The sequence below is a fragment of the Lichenostomus cassidix genome, chromosome 2 (assembly GCF_008360975.1).
Source record: "Lichenostomus cassidix isolate B80296 chromosome 2, HeHo_3.0, whole genome shotgun sequence".
In the NCBI taxonomy this organism is placed as follows: Eukaryota; Metazoa; Chordata; class Aves; order Passeriformes; family Meliphagidae; genus Lichenostomus; species Lichenostomus cassidix.
Window position 1 is genome coordinate 8,333,942 of NC_139482.1, and position 19,600 is coordinate 8,353,541.

Here is a 19,600-nt window from a genome sequence, read left to right on the forward strand (position 1 = left end):
TGCACTAAAAATCTCCCCACGTGCAGCCTTTCCTGATGCAGGTTTGGCAGTGTAGTGAATTGGTCAGGAGAACAGAAGAGATGCTTTTTTGACAGGCTGCCAGAAACAACAAAGCAAGGAAATTTGGAAGCATCACCTGAGGATATTAAATGAGGATTTTCTCCATGCTGATTCTTGAGTGGTCTGCTGCAAACCTGAAGAGAGGGAAACACTGGTTAACCATTTCAACAGAAACAGTGCTTGGTAGAACACTGACAGAGAATTAAAATCTGAACTTCACCATGTTCTGACCTAAACTCAGTCTTGTATATAACATACTTCTCCATTTCCGGTTTACATTTGCATTTATTCAGTGATGTTACTGTGACAGATGTTGTAGAAAAGGACATTATTTGCGTGTGGAGTTCTTTGACATCAAGCTGCTAATTCTTAGGATAATTTACTTAAATTTCATGAACTATCAGCATTAGTTTAAGAATATGGCAGGAAATCCATAGACAGATTAGTATGATAATTTTTATGGTTTCCTCTTCTTCCCTTTTGACATAAACCTGCTAGTTCTTGCATTTTTGTTTTGCAGTGACTGTCTTTGCATGTTAAACAGAGTGACTCTTTCTGACACCAGAGATTTTTGTATAACACACTCAGTGTCTTTGATTATACTGAGTCCTACCATCTCCACCTCTCTTATTCCAGAATATGAAATAGCACTTGTGAGTCACACATTCATGTTGCTGAAGAACATCTATTTTTGAAATATGATATTAAGTCTCCTTTTCTAGGCAATAGAACCTGCAGTCCTTGGAAGACACTAAGATTTTCTGAAAAGATTTAGATTTGTTTTACCAAGACCCAGCTTTTGCTTTAAATGATTGGGAAAGCAATATGGAGAACAAAATGTCTTTTGACTTGTTTTGAGCTGAGTCCTTCCTTTGTGGAACCAAATGAAGAACTTTCATAGAAAAAGCAGCAAGGACTGAGAAAAAAGTAAAGTGTTCATTTTAAATTTTAGCATTATTTTGATGATGGATACAATCTAGGTTTAGTTAGTTCTTTGATCATTAATATTTAATAGTATACAGGAGGTCAGTAATTTGCATGGACTTGTGGATATTATAGTGATGAAAGTAAAAATTGTTTATTTTCCTGTGACTTTTTATAGGTTACTGTACTGATTTAAGATCTAACAGGCTGTTCTTTGCACATATCTAAATGTTGTTAAATATATATGTAATTGAATATATATATATAAAATTGAAAAAAAAAAGCATTATCAAATAGGTCCTTGGGTAAAGTGAAGCTTTAGAAGAGTAATAGTAGATCAAATACAGATTTTTTTTACCCTACAAGTGAATGTGGGACCTAATTACTGATTAGGCATTTTTTTCTGTATCTTAGAGAGTGTACTTTATGGTTACTGTTGGAACCTTTGAAATAGAGCTGTGAGATGTTATGCCTGTCTGGAAGGTACAATTCTAACATGAGCAGTGTGTATAGAATTCATTCTGCAGAAAAGCTAAAGTAGTTCTTAATCATCCTTGGGTCACATCTAAGAAGTATTGAATCAGGGGAGTCTTTTCACAGAAAGATCTAAACTCTTAAATGATAAATAAGCTGCACATACAGAGTTAAAACATTCAAGGAAATATTTCTAATAACGTATTAGAGTTCCCTTTGTGCACCAAAAGCTTATAGAGAGAAGACAAAGCAAGAAAACTGGACAATGAGAACTGAGTTTCACATACTTGATTATTTGGTAGGATGGTGTGTCAAGCACTGCACTGCCACTCTGACTGTTGAAGGGTGAGATTTTTTTTCCTTGTCATTTTTAGGCTGCCCTTTCCCTTTTCTTATTGTTCACTTAATTAGACCCACTTTGGCATGGCTTAAGTCAGTACACCCTTAATAGATTGGTGCTGCAGCCTCAGTTGATCCTACTAATACCTGTGAAGGTAGGTATGGGATTGGTGATACTGATGCAAAGAGGAGGTAGTTGGTATAAACTCTTTGTTTTATTAATTTCAGTTACCAGCACATGATTTTGTAGATTCAGCATTTTGCTTAAAAGCAAGTTAGCTGATGATCATTTGTCTCAGAAAATCCTGAATCATCTGATACGGAATCAAAACAGGAATTTAGTGTGGAAAGTGGCATGGTTCTTTAATTACACACTGACAGTGCGGAAACACAATCCTAAGAGCAGAATTGATACCTTGTGGAAGTTATTTCATGATTTATGAATGCAAATGTAAACTTATCTATTTTCTGACACAGTTATTCAGCTTGACAATTCCTTTGTGTACTGCTGCATTTAACAAAACCAATTATCTTTTGATTACAAATAGCTATGTTAGTAGTAACCTTGTAAATATATGTCTAGTGCTAAAAGACTACTGAAATGTGGTATTTTCACTCTAAATCTTTAGGAAGGAAAAGTGTTTATTGATGGATTGTGATATTTATTGGGTCATAATGTATTTAAATTTTCTTTAATGCATATGTTAGTGATTGTTTACCGTGACAAAGTGCATAGAGGTCTCTGCAAGGAGTTCTGCATGGAAAGAATTACCTCATGTCAGTGGTCACTCCTCAATTAAAAGTTCCATTAGCAGATGATTCCTGCTTCTGGTTTGTGTACTGATTGCATTTTATTGCCTCTAAATCAGGTTCCTAGACAGGGAATAAATAAACAGAGTATGTGGTAATGGTATCCTGATCTTTTTTCACAGTTGGGAACACCTACATCCATTTCAGTCAATTAAGTTTGGAATATTTACTGAAATTCTTAATTCTGTTTGAACTTAAAAAATTACTAGTTTCACTGCTATTAAAATACAGATTTATCTTAGAAGCATATCCAGAGGTTAGTTACATAGAAATGTTTTCAGTATGTCAGAAGATTAAACTTAAACAAGGAGGAGAAATCTTCCTTTTGTCCTCAGTTCTTCCTAATTTGAATTTGAGAGGAGAAAAATCTATTAAGCCTTTACTGGAACTTCAGTAATGAATGATAACTATCACTTATCCAGTGCATCCACAGGTATCTATAGTGCTTTCCTCTCTCATCCCTTAAAACCCCCCAAATGAAATTGACAGCAATTAATATCATATTTATGGCATAAGTTACAGAGAGAACTGTTCCTATTAAATGACAAAGAAAGTATCAGGTTGATGAAATGATAGTTTTCTGCAAGTGCTGGCATTTCTGAAGCACTCTGTTTTGGTAAAAAACATTATTGTAATTAAATTTAATAAAACCCAGATTCCTAGAATAAAAATACTAGCATGACTTCCCATTTTAAAATTCAAAATTAACTCAAGGTCGTTACACTTGATATGATCCAGTGAAGTTTTTGGGAATGGATCCTTACATTTTTCTGGGCCTGTGTTCATGAGTGAGGAATTTGGTCTGTGCTGCCACACCCCTGTCATGGGTTTCAGGGATTTGCACTGACTGCAGCATCTGTGACAGGCAGGTCCTTCATGCTTGAGTCTTACCACCCCAAATGCACTTAACTGACCTTCAGAGTCCCACTGAGTAGGAAATCTGAAGTAAAACCAATTTTAAAAAGCTTTTTTCCAAAAAAAAAAATTAAAATCTGATATCTGATGATATTAGCACTGCAGCAAGGGCTATTAATAAAGCTCACAGAAGCCTAATTACAGGCATCAAGCTGTGGAATTTTAGACTCCTGTTTTTTAAAAGACAGAACTATGTGAGCTACGAATTTTCACCGTAATACAGGGAAGATAATGCACCAGATTTTCCATTACTATGCTGATACAAATGCATCTAGACATCTCCTACTGTAGAGCTCAGAGGCCTGGAAAGAGTGACTTAGAGCTCCCAGGTAACAGGACACATTGCATTGTGACACACACCTGAGAGAATGAATTTTATTTTACCATGTTGGCATTAGAAACAATATCATTTGGGGTTTGCTGACTTTAAAGCACATTATTTAGCATGTCTTCAGGAAGTTATTTTATCTAGAGATTACTAACTGTTAGTTCTAACAACGCTTCAAAAATACAAGTACATGTTAATTTTAATTTAACTTAAATTTTCAGTGTAATCTTTTTCATTAGGGTTGAAAAGGCTTTGCTGCCCCCAAAGGCTTTGTGAGTGTGATATTTCTAGGATATAAATAATAAGGTAGAAGGAAGTTCTAATGGTTTTGCTATTTTTCGATCATTTTTATTAATGGTTCTGTACAGCTTTGAAGATCTATTGCACTCTGTAAGTGCTAAGTATTATTTAATAGTAACTGTTTTAAATTACTGAAATAGAAGGGGTTATGGTCTTAGGGGCTGATTATGGAAAGAACTGAATTTAAGCCCAGTCATTTACAGCTTCAACCCCAAAAGCCATGCCTCTTTCTAGGGATATGACTTTAGCATTGTTTATGCTTTAAAATACAGTTCTGGGTTCTAAAGGATTAATGGGAAGTAGAAACAGCGACTGATTATTTTTCTTAAGAGAGATTTTAGTTGAAATAAAAAATGAGACAATTAGTTGCAGACCTGAAAGTGAAGTAAAGGCACTAGAGCTGCCTCAGAGGGAGAGAAGTGTAATCAGTTCATCTGTTAATTTGTTTACACAATGGGAACGTTATTCAGCATGTTCTAGTGCTCCTGTAACCTCTACTGTGTATAGCTAATTTGGCTGAAATGACCATAATAGCTTACTTTTTGTCCAAATTTAAAACATGGCATGAAATGCTTCCTTTCTGAGGAGCAATTTCGTAAATTTTGCGCTCATGTCTGTACAATACCTTGTGTGACTACGCTGTACTTAATTGATATTGGGATAGGTACCATGTGTAGTCCCAGTCAGGCATTATTCTTATTTTGCTGAATGAAGAAAAGTCCTTGTTGTCCAGAGATCTGTCATCCTTCTCCCTTTGTCACCACAGACTGGGTACAGCTGTCCTTCCAGCCCAGCTCCTTCTTCCAGAACACATTACAGCTACTAATTGCATGCCTGTATTCTGAAAGGTTCTTGCCTTAAAGAATTGTTTCTTGGTCACATCACAGATGTTTAGTGAATGCATTCAGTAGATTCATAAGTATCTGAACATCATATTTTTCATCACTTTGAATGCCCAGATTGTGATCTGTGGCACTGACCTGAGTAAAGGCCAGTACCTGTTACAATCAATCACTGCCAAACTATACTGTAATCACAGGTAGCTAAGATTATTTAAAAGAGGAGCAACAGACTTCAGACTGCATTTGAAGGGAAAACTTATTAACCAAAGTAGGCTTTCTGTTACTTTGGTTGGTTTTAATATTCTGGTGTGTTCTGCAGGTGTTCACACACAAGGTGGGGGAGAGGTGTGTGAAGTTCTTTTACTGAATACTACTTTTTCTATAGTGAAATAATTTCTCTTGGCCTTTTAACCAGGAAAAAAAAGTTATTTTAACCATCTCTTCAGAAAATAGAAAAAGGTTGACAACTGGGAGAACATTGTGTTGGGGAATACTAAAAATAATTGGTTACTGAAATACGAATTTTTTGTTTAGTCATTTCAGAAGCTTTTAAGTTACCTTTTTTGATATCTAGAGATGTCAGCTTTACCTAAAGACCATCCCTAATGTACATGAGTCTGAAGTAGTGCTGGGAAATCCAGGCTGGCCTTTTTAGTAGACATAACCTTTTAGCTACTTGGGGTTGTGTCACCCTATGAGCATTACAGAGCTTGTGGGTTTGGCCTTCATGTGAACATCCCTGTCTCTGCTTCAGATCAGTTTCTTGCCCCAGGGTTGTACCTGCAAACTGCACTTCTGTCCAGCTGGAATTGTTAATACTGCAGCCTTTCAAGGAGGCAGAGGTTTACAGGCTCTTTTGAGGTGTTTGTGTTGTTCCCCACATCTAAATGGTAGAAACCAGAAGATTGATGCCATATGTGATCACCAGTTGCTCCTCTCATGGCTTCTCATCTGGATATTTTGCTTTATGCAGGCTTACTGCAGCTTATGGGCTGCAGGGTAGAGACAATGGGTCAGGGGCTCAGGTGGGAAAGCTGAGAATGGGACCTGTCAGAATTCATCGTGGAAAGGCATTGGTCTGATCAGTGAATACCATCAGAGTTACAGGAAACTTGCCAAAGGGTGAGAGTACTTGAGGTTTGAGATTAGTTTCAAAATATGTATTGGTCAAACTTGCTGGCTTTGGTCTCTTGAAACAGCGTATGAACAAGAAGCTCTCGTTTAGCCAAACAGAAGCAGGTATCTCTGCCCAAGAGCAAGCCAGCTTCTTCCATCAGTGTTGTTGCTCACTGGCTGTGAGAGGAGGAAAGAGGACTGTGGGGAGAGCATGACCTTATATTGTATTAAAGCACATATATAAGTACATCATAATGATGCAGCTCCATACTGCAGCTAATCAATCTGGCAGCTGGTTTGCTCTGTAAGATATGGTCACCATTCCCTTCCTGTCACTGATGCTGGGCTCCTGCCTCCTTTGTGTTGGTGTTGCAGAAAGCTGGGTCAGACTTCAAACAGGCAAAAAACTAAGCTTAAAACAGGATAACTTAGAGCTCCCCAAGGCAGTTCAACATGGAAAAAGAAGGCTGGAGGGAAGTCTCCCTCTTGGCCATTAGATTGGCTTTAGTTAGAAAAATACCCATTAGGATGGACTTCCATGGGCAGCTGGCAGCTTGAAGGTTGTGCTCCTGGTGAAACAAATGGTCCTGCTGTTCCCACCCTGTTTCAGCCATGGCTGTGAGCTGGATCTTACTCTGATTTGAGAGAAAATTCAGTGTCCATGTTGTGGCCACCAGCACCCACCCACCCTGCAAACCCAAAACCCACAGCCCAAACAAAGCACAGCACAAATAATCTGCACTTTTTGAACCTTACTCAGGTTGTAATGATCGTGTAGCCTCTACTGTGCCCTTGCTCTACTTGCAAACAAACCCAGGTGAATCAGCAGCTGATTGGTTTCACCATCCTGGCAGGAATGTGTGGAATCACATCTTCCAGCAGCAGCAGGTGGTTTGATCAGTTTATGCTGAATTAGAAACAAAAGTTAGGTGGAATCCAAAAAATAAAGTTTCAGTTTATTTAGTCATTTTGTACACAGCATTTCTCAGCATCTCTGCACAGTGCTGTAATGGTGGAATTCACCTCTTTGAAACAAAACCAAAGTTAATCATGACTTTATTCACCAGCGTTTAAGTGCATTTTTTATTAAACTTTATTAGGATAGCTTGACTTTCAAACTAATTAAAACACAACTGTTTGTCTTCTTTCCAAAAATACTTTGTTTTGAATATTGCAATCACTTAGCTAAGAGAAGGAGTAATTAAAGTTACTCTCAGGTTGCACAATTTAGTTTATTTAAAAATGCTTTATATAGTTTTTAGATGAAGTTATAAATGTTCACTTTGGAACTACCTGAAGATTAATAGTGATGCATTTGAAATGCATTATTTTTTTATTGATTCTTAATGTAGTAAATTACTGAAGTTATTTGGCAGCAAACAGAAATAGCCAGTGATGTTGTTCACATTTATTTTCCTGATAGCATCACAATTTGCATTAATTGCATTGCAGCTGCACTCACTTATATTAAAAAGCTTCTACCATAATTAATCCTTTTTATTTCAAATCATTTTGGCACAATTTCTGGCAATAAACACTCATAAAAGACAGACACTTGAAAAATAACATACAAGTTTCTTCAATATACCTATTGCTGTTTTTTCCTGACAAGGAATTATTGATAGGCTTCTAGGATCAAGTGTTGCAAGTGGTGAAGACTTAAGACCAGTTTGAAAAATGCTAAGTGGATTATTTTGCATAAAAAATAGACAGGTTTTGAATTTGTGTAATTAACCTGTGTTTAGAAAATACCTTGATTTATGTCTACATTTGTATTTCAGTTGCATACATTATGGAAATTTAATTTATAATCCATTTAGCTGATGTGATCATAGTTTTTAGTGCTATCATTTATTAGTCCTTGTATATTAAATGCTCTAAAGGCCTAAACCTGCCTTGTGTAAAAAATTACACCTCTGCATTTACATTTTAAGAGTCATAGATGGAATTCCATTTTAAATTCGGGTAGCTTTGATATATTTAAGGAATTACAATAGCTTTATTGTTACTAATGCAGGAACAGCAAACACTGACCTTACACATTGCAAATTAATGATTTATCCCTCTAGTTTGCTTTTAAAGTCAACTATACAAATGAGGATTTTGACTTCTACACCTTGAATAAATCATATGGCTCTAAATATAATGCACCCTTTGGCTTTGAACTCGTTACTCTCAGGTTTTTTGCAAGGTCTAACTCACCTCATAGAAAAATGTTCTTTCAAAAGTTTAAGGAATTGTGTATATTTTTCTTAACGTCTTTGTTGGAATATCACTGAGTGATTAGAGCTACATTTATTCTTCTTTTCTCCATTTTTTTCCCCTTGGTGGGATTCCTTTTCTAAGTTCTCAGCAGATTATGGAGGAATTAAGTCTTAACGACAAAGTGCTGCTCTTGGAGAGCTGAAAGGGAACAAACAATGATGTTCCAACGACGTTAGGTTGGTGATGCCTTTTGTGATCAGCCTGGCAGTGATATTGATGATCTGTAAAGCTTTGGTTGTCATTGATAGAGTCGCTGATGTGGCAAACAGACTGGGCAATGAGAAAGGCAGCATGTACCGGGAATGGGTGTTTGTGGTCCTTCAGTCAAAATTGCTCTGAAGTTTACACCTCTCATTCTTCTGAGAGCTACCATAAGTACTTCTTCCTTCCAATCAAGAGGTTGTTACTGACTTAATGAAAAATAATACAGAGATATTTCACTAATATTATGTGGAAATGTGCTCATACAGTAGGCCAACCTAGAATTAAATTGCTGGAGTTTGAAAATTCTTGAGTATACTTTGAGTTTATGTCAAAATACATCTTCATGAGTGCTGCAAATTTGGGTCAGGTACATGTTTGGTTCAGCAATTTTTTGACATCTGTAGCAGTGTCAGGCACAGAAAGGACTGGAGCTGTGAAACAGTCAGAACTGGTAAACTCTTGGCTTGGAGATGAGGATGATTGTGGCATTAGAGCAGCAGAACTCACTAGAAATGTGCAGCAATGAGCTTGTATAACATGCATGAGGTAGTTTTTATGAGTTTAAAATGTACTGGATTTACAGAGTTATTTTTAAGGGGATGAGGGGGGTGGCAGTTTTACATGTAGTGATTGATATGAATGGAAAAATACTGCTTGTGATTGTGCTAATGGAAGTTGAGATGTTAACTTTTTTTGGAAGACATTCTTGATGCAGTCACACTGTCCTTTAGCAAACCTTGCTTTTCTTGAAAATCTGTGCAATTTGTACAAGAGTAATGACAGGTAAACAATGACCTTACATTTTGAATCACAACGTAAGTAATTTGTGAGATTTGGGACCTTGGGATTTTGTAAGAATACGCATATTTCAAATTTTGGATTAATATTATTAAATTTATACAATATCTGAGCTATTTCCATACAAGAAGAACCAATTCAGGCACCAAATAAAGACAGAATTACTCAAAAGTTGAGAAACAGACAATAGCCTTCTCAATTCCTGCATGTACAACGCTAAAGTCTAATGTGCTTTTAATTGCTTTATTTTTCAGGCTCTTTATGAAAATATGCTGGTGGAGCTACCATTTGCTAGTTTTTTCCTCTCAAAGTTATTAGGGACAAGTGCTGATGTTGACATCCATCATTTAGCTTCACTAGATCCAGAAATGTACAGAAATTTGCTTTTTCTCAAGAGCTATGAAGGAGATGTGGAAGAACTTGGACTAAACTTCACCGTGGTAAATAATGACTTTGGGGAAGCACAGGTAAGAATGGCTTTAAATTTTTTTTCTTTTACCTATGACTGATGAATCATTACTATCCTCACTAATTATTTTTTTAATTTAAATGTGATAGGAAACAACTGTTAAAGGTGCTCTGAGGCATCAGTTGGGATTCTGACTCAGTATTTAGAGTAGAGAGTAACTAACTGTGTACTTAACAAAATATAACTTTCGATGATGACTTAAAGGTCTAATCTTTTAAGTAGTAAACTACAGTGATTATTTTCTAACAGTCATACATATGAAGTTCTACTGCCTGAGAATGTTTCTTGAACAAAAATATGTTGTTTCTTCAATTGCACTTGTAATAATTGCAAAATTTAGATGAGGTATAAGCTGCAAAAGTACTACCTGGGTTTGGAATTATAGTTAGCAGTCAGAGAGATTTTAAATAATAATGATTGTGAAGACCCTTTATTGTGAGATAAGCATTGTCTCTTTTACTACAATTTTCAACATAAAGAGCCCGAAGTTTTGACTGACCTTAATTTTTTTTTTTTACGCCCCTGCACCTTTTTTTAAAGGGTTGAGACACCAGATTCATCAGAGGGCATAAATGGTGTTCAATGCTTCTGAAAAGCAGTTAGGTCCTTAAGTCCAAGTTTTTAACATAGTTGCACCATATAATTTGATTATATCTTTTATTTGCTCTGTTGTGTGTGCTAAAGATCACTCATAGTAGAAAATAAATGTCACTAGAGTGTTAAAAGCCTGCCTTAGTGTGCTAATGCAGGTAACCTCCTAGGGAGTCTTTTGTCATGCTTCCTCTTTCATTTTTGAGGATTTAAAGTTGAGGACTTAAAACTTACACTTGATTATAGCATATAATTGGACGAAAAAAGTAGACCTGATCACTTTGTGATGTGCAGCAGTGTCTGAATGTCTTCCTCTCCTGAGGAAGAAACAGAGACTCCAGAAGTGGGAGTTGAGCAGTTCTCTGGGGTTTGCTGGTCAGGGGAGCCAGGCACTGTGCACATCCCCAATGCAGCAGCACCACTGGGATGCAGGAACCTGCCCTGGAAATTGTTACCTTGAATTCTCTACTGCTGCTTAAGTCATAGCAAGTTTGATGGCCAAGACTTCTGCTTGAACAGCGTCAGGCTTGGATTTTATCTCACTCTTCTGTCATCCGTTTCCTGTATTTTGGAAGATCCTAAAATCTGGATTCCATTAAATTTTAAAATAATATCCTCAGATTTGGGGTTCCTAAAGCATACTGAAGGGGAAAGTCAAGAGTTGCCTGATATAAGTAATGGTTAATATTAAACTCGTTCCACATGCCATTTTCCTCCTTGTATTACACTCTCTGTATGAAACCATCTGACATGTGCTGTCTTTAGAAAAACACTCAAAAACTTGAGCTAAAGACATAACAGAGATGTACCCAAAAGCACATATTTGGAGTGCCTGCTCTGTGATACCATGTGCTCTAAGTGGCTGATACTGAACTGAGGTCTGTAGCATCCAGAGTTTGGGTTCTGGGGTGCAAGGCACCCAAAATGGCAATATTACCTGGGATTTTCAACAATATGGGGAAAACCTTAATTCTAAAACCATTTATTTAGCTGCGCTTGAAGTAATAGCTTTGTTGGTCACAGTTAACCCAAATCCAGTTTAGCATCTAACTAAAATGAAAAGTAGCAAATATTTTCTGAAGAGGTTTTGGTTTCCATATATCTACTCGGTATGTCCTTAAAAATTAGCCACACAAGTTAGAACCCAGCTCAACAAAAGGACATAGAAAGGGGAAATTGCTCAGAAATAATGTAGAAGCAGATCCGATTTAAAAGATGTTGCCAGATCTACCTACTGCAGCAAAAAGTGGTAAGAAGTGCATTCTTGCCAAGAGGCCTAATTTGTTTGTTCAAAGTCCCTGAGGGCTGTGGCTACTATTATCAAGACTTCTAATTTGTAATTGTTTGGCATAACTTTAAAAGGAAGATTTCACATATTAATGAGTTACTGAATAACTAGATGAAATATAAGTTAAACTAAATATTCTGATACTGGTTTGCTATTTTTATACTTGAAGAGAGAACATTTTACCCATGGAGTATCAGCTGTCTTTTTATGAGGCTCACTGCATGTTAGTGTAGTTCAACAGAACCCACTGGTTCTTGTCACTCTCTTCTGCTTTGCAATGCAACAAGTCTGTTTTTATACTTCATTACTTTAATAAATCTCAGCTGGTTAAATACATTTTGTCTGCTATTTGCCTTGTAACCATTGCATACTAATTGATTGTGCCAAGGTAAGGCTAATTCACTTTGGGAAAAGAGCTTAATTTGCACTCATGTGGAATGTACATTATATCTAGTTTTCAGCTAAACAACCACTTTAGTGTTTAATAAATTAGTGTCCAATAAATGCATCATAAATCTATCATTGTAAATAGCTGTCCTCATGACAGTGTCCATCCACCAATTGTGGCACAAAAGCATTATGTGCAATGAAAGACACATTCAAAAGGGGCTCTATTGCCTCTGTCAGTAGTAAAAGGTAGAAATTGTATTATCAGCGTATTGATTCCAATCCTGTAATGTGCTTTTAGACCCCATTAAACTATTGTCAAAGTGCATTCACCAGAAGTTGAAAAAGGTACTTAATAATTTGCACATTAGACCTGCTAATTAGGGGAGCTATGCCATCAACCTTATCTTCCAGCCCCAAACAGCTTTTGATAAAGATCTATCTAATGCAGGGATAACCAGCCTACATTTCAGCTGTTGGGTCTCCTGCAGAAAATGGTGGCCAGTAGCAAAGTCTCCAAAGGAGGTCAGCCTGTAGTTACATAGTTACAGGTACCTTCAAGCAGCTGTGTATATTGATTTAATTTTTCCTTTTATCTTGTAGATGAGATGGTTATGAAAGGCCTATAATAAGAGTAAGGTTAACAAATTCAAGCTTTTCAGAGCTTCCTCCTTCCTTTTCTTTCAGTGAGGAAGGCGAGTTTTGTGGCTGTCCAGGGAAAGAGGGAGATGCAAATGCACATTCCTCTTCCTTCAGAAATGTTGGGTATTGTACTCCAGGGAGTCTTCTCAAATGCTGATGCTTGAGATGACATGGATCAGAAGTTGACTGTGATCAGAAGGATCCATAAATAAAGTGTAAAAGCACAAATGTACAGAGAAGCAGTATAATATATGTGGCAGCAGTTTCTGTGAAACCCGTGTAGTGCAGAACTTCTTGGGCTTTTTAAACTAGAGTGAATGCCATTGCTGTCACTGAAAACACACTGACTCACCAAAGGGGAGTTTTTTGCCTTTAGATTTCTTTGGGGAAAGGTTTTGAAGCCTTAAAAGTAATTTTGACAGCTTCTGTCTTGGCAACCTCTTTACTGGGATATAGTGGCTTAGGTGGATGATTTTAGAGGTTTTTCAGCAGCAAAGTAATTAAGCTGAGGCTGAGCCTTCTCAGGCAGACTCATAATACTTACAGAAAATGCATTTTTAGGCATTCATATGCAATCTTCTACCTGAAACTCCTGCCTGAACATCTGGAAGGCAGGTGACAGGGAAAGAAAGGAAGAAAAGCTTTTATTGACTACTTATTTTCAAAATGGGGAAAAACTACAGGGGTGATATGAACAAAAGTGATCAGAGCACATGAGAAAAGAGATTTTCATCTTGTCGGAGTTCTTACACATCTGTAAGAGCTTTGTGAAATTGCACTGGAGGTTTTGGGATTCTGTGAAGAGATACATGTCTTACATCTTCGTATGACACTTTTCTGTCCCATTTTGGTATTTCCCCTTCGTTTTGAAGACATACTTTGTGAGTAGGGAATCGAATTTGTCTGAATCATCTGAATACTTACCTAAATTATATCTGTGGTTTGACTGCCTTTAGTCCAAGCGATTTTGATTATGAACCAAGTTAAAATGCTGTTTGTTTGTTTGACCTGAGATGTGCAAAATAGAAACCGAGGGGATGGCACAGGTCTGTATTTCCTCGTGTGGCCTGTCCCGGCTAACCTGGGTTATTGTCTTGCCCCATCTAGTGGCGACAACTGATGGATAAAAGTGAAAGAGAAGCAGATACAGCGTTTGAGATGTATTAAGTTGTGCTATGGCCTTTTTGAAAAGGAAGTCTTCAACAATCCTTCCTGACTTTTAAAATTAAGTGGGAATTGTACAATAGTTCCTTTAATGCCATGAAAACACTGAATAACTGAAAAGCGACCTGCAATTACTTTTACTTTATTTTTATGCTTACCAAATGTTACTTTTTTCTGTCTTCTGTTTTGCATCCTGCTTAGCCTTTTTGCCATAATACATTTATTATTTGTGCTTCGTTATCCCTTTTGTTTCAGTCTTGGATGATGCTTCGACAAAACAGTGAAAAAATTAACCTCACATTGACAGACTCTGAAAACAGATAGATCTCTGGAAAACCCCAGGAAATGCAGTTGACTGAGTGCTGTACCCTTACTTGTGGCAATGCAGGGCTCTGGGGAGAAAGGGAAGCTACAGAGATGTTGCTGGATCAGAAATCAAGATTTGCTACGTAAAAATATAAAAATGAAAGGAATAATAGGATTTAAAAAAAATACTTTGTCATGTTTTCTAAAAATAATGGTCAGAGCACAACACCTTTTCTTTGTTTTGCAGAAACAACGTTATGGGGAGAGAATAGCTTTTTATTATAGAATGAATACAGCTTTCCTGACATACTTAGAGCACTTTGGACTCAGTGCTATTACAATGCAAATGTAAATTAATCTGTGTCCTGATTTCTATTTGCTGGCCTGCAGGGAAGGTCAGACATTTTACTTCACCTAGTGCTGGGATGAATCTGAAAATACAGCAGTTTTCTAGAACACCCTGCCGGTAGTTCTCTTTGGCTATTTTAGGAAGCAGGTCAGTTCAAGCATATTTTTGTGTAAATACTGAGCTCACAGAAAGTTTTGTATGCACATGGAGTAATATCTGTTAGTGTATTGTTGGTGTCCCTATTCTTGAGAGATGCTTGATGAGTTAGGTAATCCAACTGTGCTTTAATATGGCATAATTCAGTGTGTCCATACCTCAGAGAGAGGGATTGTATTGAGTGTGAAGTGGTGTCAAAATCCCAAGGAATTCTGGAGTTCTGCAAAACAAGCAGAGAGTTTGTAAGTAAGCAGATAGTGAGGTTATAACTCACTGTTAGTATTAACTCACAGTATTAACTGTAAGTAAGCAGATAGTGAGGTAACATTGAGGTCACAACACTCATCTGTTCATGTGGAACACCATTGGTAGCTCTGATCTTGTAAAGCTGAAGAGGACAAGAATTTAAGAAGTAAGAGAAAGCTTTCTGATCTTGTTAGGCTTTGTAAAAGGTATTTTATAGGAGGAAATTAAAACTGTCTTTAGTTGTAAGAAAAAGTCTCTGGGAAGATGAATGAAGTTGCTGCCTGTAAGTAATACATCATGGATATATTTGAGGAGGAAGGAAAGAGCTGATTAAGCTCTTCAGCACTGAACTGTGAACAAACTTTACCTATTGGATTTGAAGTGAAAGTTAGAATGTTTCTAGTCAATAATTGGATTAATCTGATGATTAACTTTCCCGTGACAGTAGTAAAATTACTACAATGGGATGAAACACAGATGAGAGAGCTTAGCAGTGCAGGGGCCCTTTGTCATCAGCTGTTTCTGCTGTGGTATGGAACATGTCCCATACTTGTATTAGTACTCCTTGTGGACTTCACCAGTAAAAATACCCTCACCCTCAGGCCATTCTGGCCCCTGGCACTGGCCTGTACCCTCTGGAAGTGGTCCCTGGCTGTGTCCCATGCCAGGCTCTGCAATGGGTGGATCCCAGAGAGTCCTCCTGGCTCCTATGTCCCTGGTTCTTGTTGAAGGGAGCAAGATAATATGTACATTGTGTGAAATGGTGTCACCTACACTGACACCTTCCTTTTACTTCATTCTTGCAGGAGTAGGGTTTAAGCATAATCTGTACCTGCACACAGATGTGGTGGAGTATTGATGAGATTTTTACTGTAGGTGCTAACAAAACCAGAAGCTTGAAGCTGAAGGATTAAAGTGGGCAGTAAGACACATTTTTAAAACCTATTGTAATTCAGGTTGTGGTAGCTTATCAAAGAAAATGGTAGATACTCCATCACAGGATTGCATGTCTCTAAAAAATGTGCCCTAACTCATCTATGGATTTATTGAGTTAAATACAGGAATCTCTAGACAGAATCCTCTGGCCTGTGTTATCTGAGAGGTCAGAATTCACAGATCTTAATGGTCTCTTTTGCTTTAAACAGCTATGAATCAAGAAAAAAATCTGAATGCTCAAAAGCACTGTGAATTTTTAATCATAGCATTTTGCACATTTTGCTTAGTAAAAGAAAAGCTCACATTATTAGGTAGCATGTTAGAAAAGAAGCTATTCATGTGTTTAATTTTCTGTGCTCTAAAGATGTCTTCCTTCCACATACTGAAGTGCACGGTTGTTTTAAATGAAGAAATTGCTGACACCAGAGTTTAGGAAAAAAAAGAACCACAGTTTTTGGAAGAGTTCAGAAGGTGACAGTATCTCAGCTTTTCAGGTTTTTTTAATTCTTCTCTAAGTACTCTAATAATATCTTCCAATTGGGCTTCTGCTTAACAAAATCAACCTCGTGTAGTAAAGAGTAGAGTAGAAAATGTGAAGCCTGTAATGTTTTAATAACAACTGTCTTGTTTGGTTTTTTTACTTTTGTTGAATGTACTGAGCATGTACAACAGCACATTTTCAACAGTATGAATTGTGAATACTGAGCATTCTGCAAATCAGGCTTGTGTCAGACTCTAAATTTTCACTCAGCAGATGTTGCTTTTAACCATGATGTGACCCTGCAGTATTCACCAGTACCAAAGAGTTACTAGGAGAGAGTCCAGCCAGTGAAGCACAGCTTCCCTAATCCAACTGCAGGGCAAGTGCTCTGTGTGAGCTCTGTGTTTCTACTCTCTTCCAGGGGGAAGCAGTGAAGCTGGGAGGGAGTTTGCAAAGGGGGGTATTTTCACTTCACTTCTTGTCTGACTTGCGTTGGTCAACTTAGTGTTACAGACAGCTCCTGTAGCAGAGCTCTGACTGCTGTATCTGCTTTCTGCTCATAAGCCAGGGGGCTGTGTGATGAGCTGCACTGGCAGCTGCAGGTCTGGGTGCATAGAATGTGCTCTTACACATAACCAGCAAAACCACCTACCTTTATAACTCATCGTAATCTTCTATCTTATTTTGAGGTGAATAGTCCTGAGTGTATTCTAGTCAACTTGAAATACCTACATCACTTAGCAGAATGTTTTGCAGCTCCCTTTCTCTGTTCCAGCCCAGCAGTGCAGTTTGTTAGGGTGCTGAGAATTGCTGTGTTTCTAGGTGGTTGAGCTGAAGCCGGGTGGGAAGGACATTCCCGTCACCAGCGCTAACCGCATCGCCTACATCCATCTGGTGGCAGACTACAGGCTCAACAAGCAGATCCGCCAGCACTGCCTGGCTTTCCGCCAGGGATTGGCCAACGTGGTCAACCTGGAGTGGCTCCGGATGTTTGACCAGCAGGAAATACAGGTACTTGTGCTGCAAACTGCAGAAAACAATTGCTCTGAACTGAAAGAATTGCTCATTTTTGCCTGTAATGTAATGGTCTAATTTGTTTTGCTATTAGGTTCTGACTTCTGGTGCACAAGTTCCTATTAGTTTGGATGACCTTAAGTCTTTCACAAACTATTCAGGTAAGCATATTTTGCTGAAGTAAAAAAAATTATTATGACTGACTTGGGAATAAATAAACTTGCTTTTTATCCTACCTTTTAAGAAAAAGGGTCATTCTTGTTACCTTTGGCCAAATTTGGTAGATGGACCTAAATTTCAGAAAATTGGCTAAAATTACATCCCAAATTTATAAATGCTGGGAAATAGAGATATGCAATTTAGTTTATTCACACACTTAAATGCAAATTTATAGCCAGATGATTCAAGGGTATTTCTTTTCTAAATTAAAGTTAGTCAATGATTGTGCCTGGTTGACCTGAAAATAAGTCTGCAAATGACTTTGGGATAGCAGTTTCTATGACCACGTTCAGATACTTAATGTTTCTCAGACAGTCTGAAGAGAAAGATCATATTTTTTCCTTGTGACAAGTGGAAGGTATCTTCATTTTATCCTTGCATTTATCATGAAGGTAGTCAAAAAGTAGCTACCAAATCATCAGTTCACATCTGGGCTTACCTCAGGGTAAGTGGGTTCATTCAGTAACATCCTGGCTCATGCAGATTTTGGTATTTTTTTGCCTATTACTCTTCATGTAAAAGGCAATAATCTGAAGTTAATAGCTAAATGCTAAACTAAATAAAGTTAATTTAAAATAGGATTCAGTGAAGAAAACTGCATTTAAGAAGCTGAGGGATGTAGTAGCCATAGGTAAGCAATGAAACTGAAATTGCAGTGAACAGAGATCTGTAGATACTGGAAGTTAGCAATACAAGCCTGCTGGTTATAATATTTTCCCCAAACTTTTCAAGGTTGATGCTAGGTTTTCTGAAGAATTTATTTCATACATCAAACTATGCTAGCTGTAAATCCTTTAAATCTCATTGTAGGCGGCTACACAGCAGACCATCCTGTAATTAAAATATTTTGGAGAGTTGTAGAAAGCTTCACTGATGAAGAGAAACGCAAACTACTCAAATTTGTAACAAGCTGCTCTCGACCACCTCTTCTGGGGTTTAAGGTAGGTCCTCCCTGGCAAGCTTTTAGAAATGCTTCAGATACTGATCCAAGTTTTTCTTGTCTAGGAATCTACAGTTTGAGAAGAATACTCATCTGTGACTACAGAAACAGCTTCAGTATTTTCATGTGTAATACGTATAGTTTTAAAATACATTATGAAATGTTGCATTGCTTTCTATTTTAGCTGCAAAATTTGATAAACCTACAAACCCATTGATTAGAGCACTTGCTGTGTGTCATAGAAGATCCTTGCTGCCATTTCATGTTACTGTGCAGGAGCAGAATTGCTACCAGTTCCAAGGAACAGGTTGAGTTATAAATAGTGTCTTCTAAGTCAGGCAGAAGAGAATTTAGGATATAAAAGCAGCTATTAAATTTGATCCTCTTAAATTAACCGTTTAAACCAGGACATACATTGTGTTTTCTTTTAGTTTCCATTCATCTGCTTATAGGTCATAGCTCATTACCCTTAGTAGCAAAATATTTAGCTGCAGTCTCCAGATTGCTATTTTCTGGGAAGCTTAAGTATGAAGAAAAATTTGCTCTAGTGCTGATAAAAGTAGAGAGAGGCCAAGGCAAGGTGAAGGCATTTTGAAACTAAACTCTAGGGATATTCTACCTATGAGTTTCATAGTACTGCAAAATTTTAGCCAAGAACCAGCTATCACATCATTTCCTCTAAAATGTGGGAACATTCAGTGCTGTGTTGGTGTTACCATGTGGATAGGCAACGTATCCTCCATCTTCAATATCTCCAATCTATAGCTCAGCTACACCCCATTTATAGACATTGGGGATTGAACTGGCATTTTCAGTTGGTAATTGGTCTGACTGTTCCATGTGTTGACTTCAGGATGAAATTAATCATGTCATAGACTCTCCAAAACATATTAACTAGATTCCCTTTAGCAGTAATGAGTGTCCATAGATTTGGATATGGAGACAATGGAGATGGCTGTTGAATCACATGAATCCTGGCTAGGGTATTTGTTGACTGATTTATGTTTCGTATATATGATACATGATACATTATTTAA

General features: G+C 37.4%; 1 protein-coding gene across 1 annotated transcript in view; it reads left to right on the plus strand.

The window, feature by feature from the left end:
• The window catches only part of UBE3C (ubiquitin protein ligase E3C), a 67,840-nt gene that overhangs the window by 45,580 nt on the left and 2,660 nt on the right, over positions 1-19,600 (plus strand). Inside the window, exons 19-22 of the mRNA XM_085050279.1 lie at positions 9,630-9,842; positions 17,213-17,401; positions 17,499-17,565; positions 18,434-18,564. Coding sequence (XP_084906405.1) covers positions 9,630-9,842; positions 17,213-17,401; positions 17,499-17,565; positions 18,434-18,564 — 600 coding nt within the window. The remainder of the gene's footprint in view (positions 1-9,629; positions 9,843-17,212; positions 17,402-17,498; positions 17,566-18,433; positions 18,565-19,600) is intronic.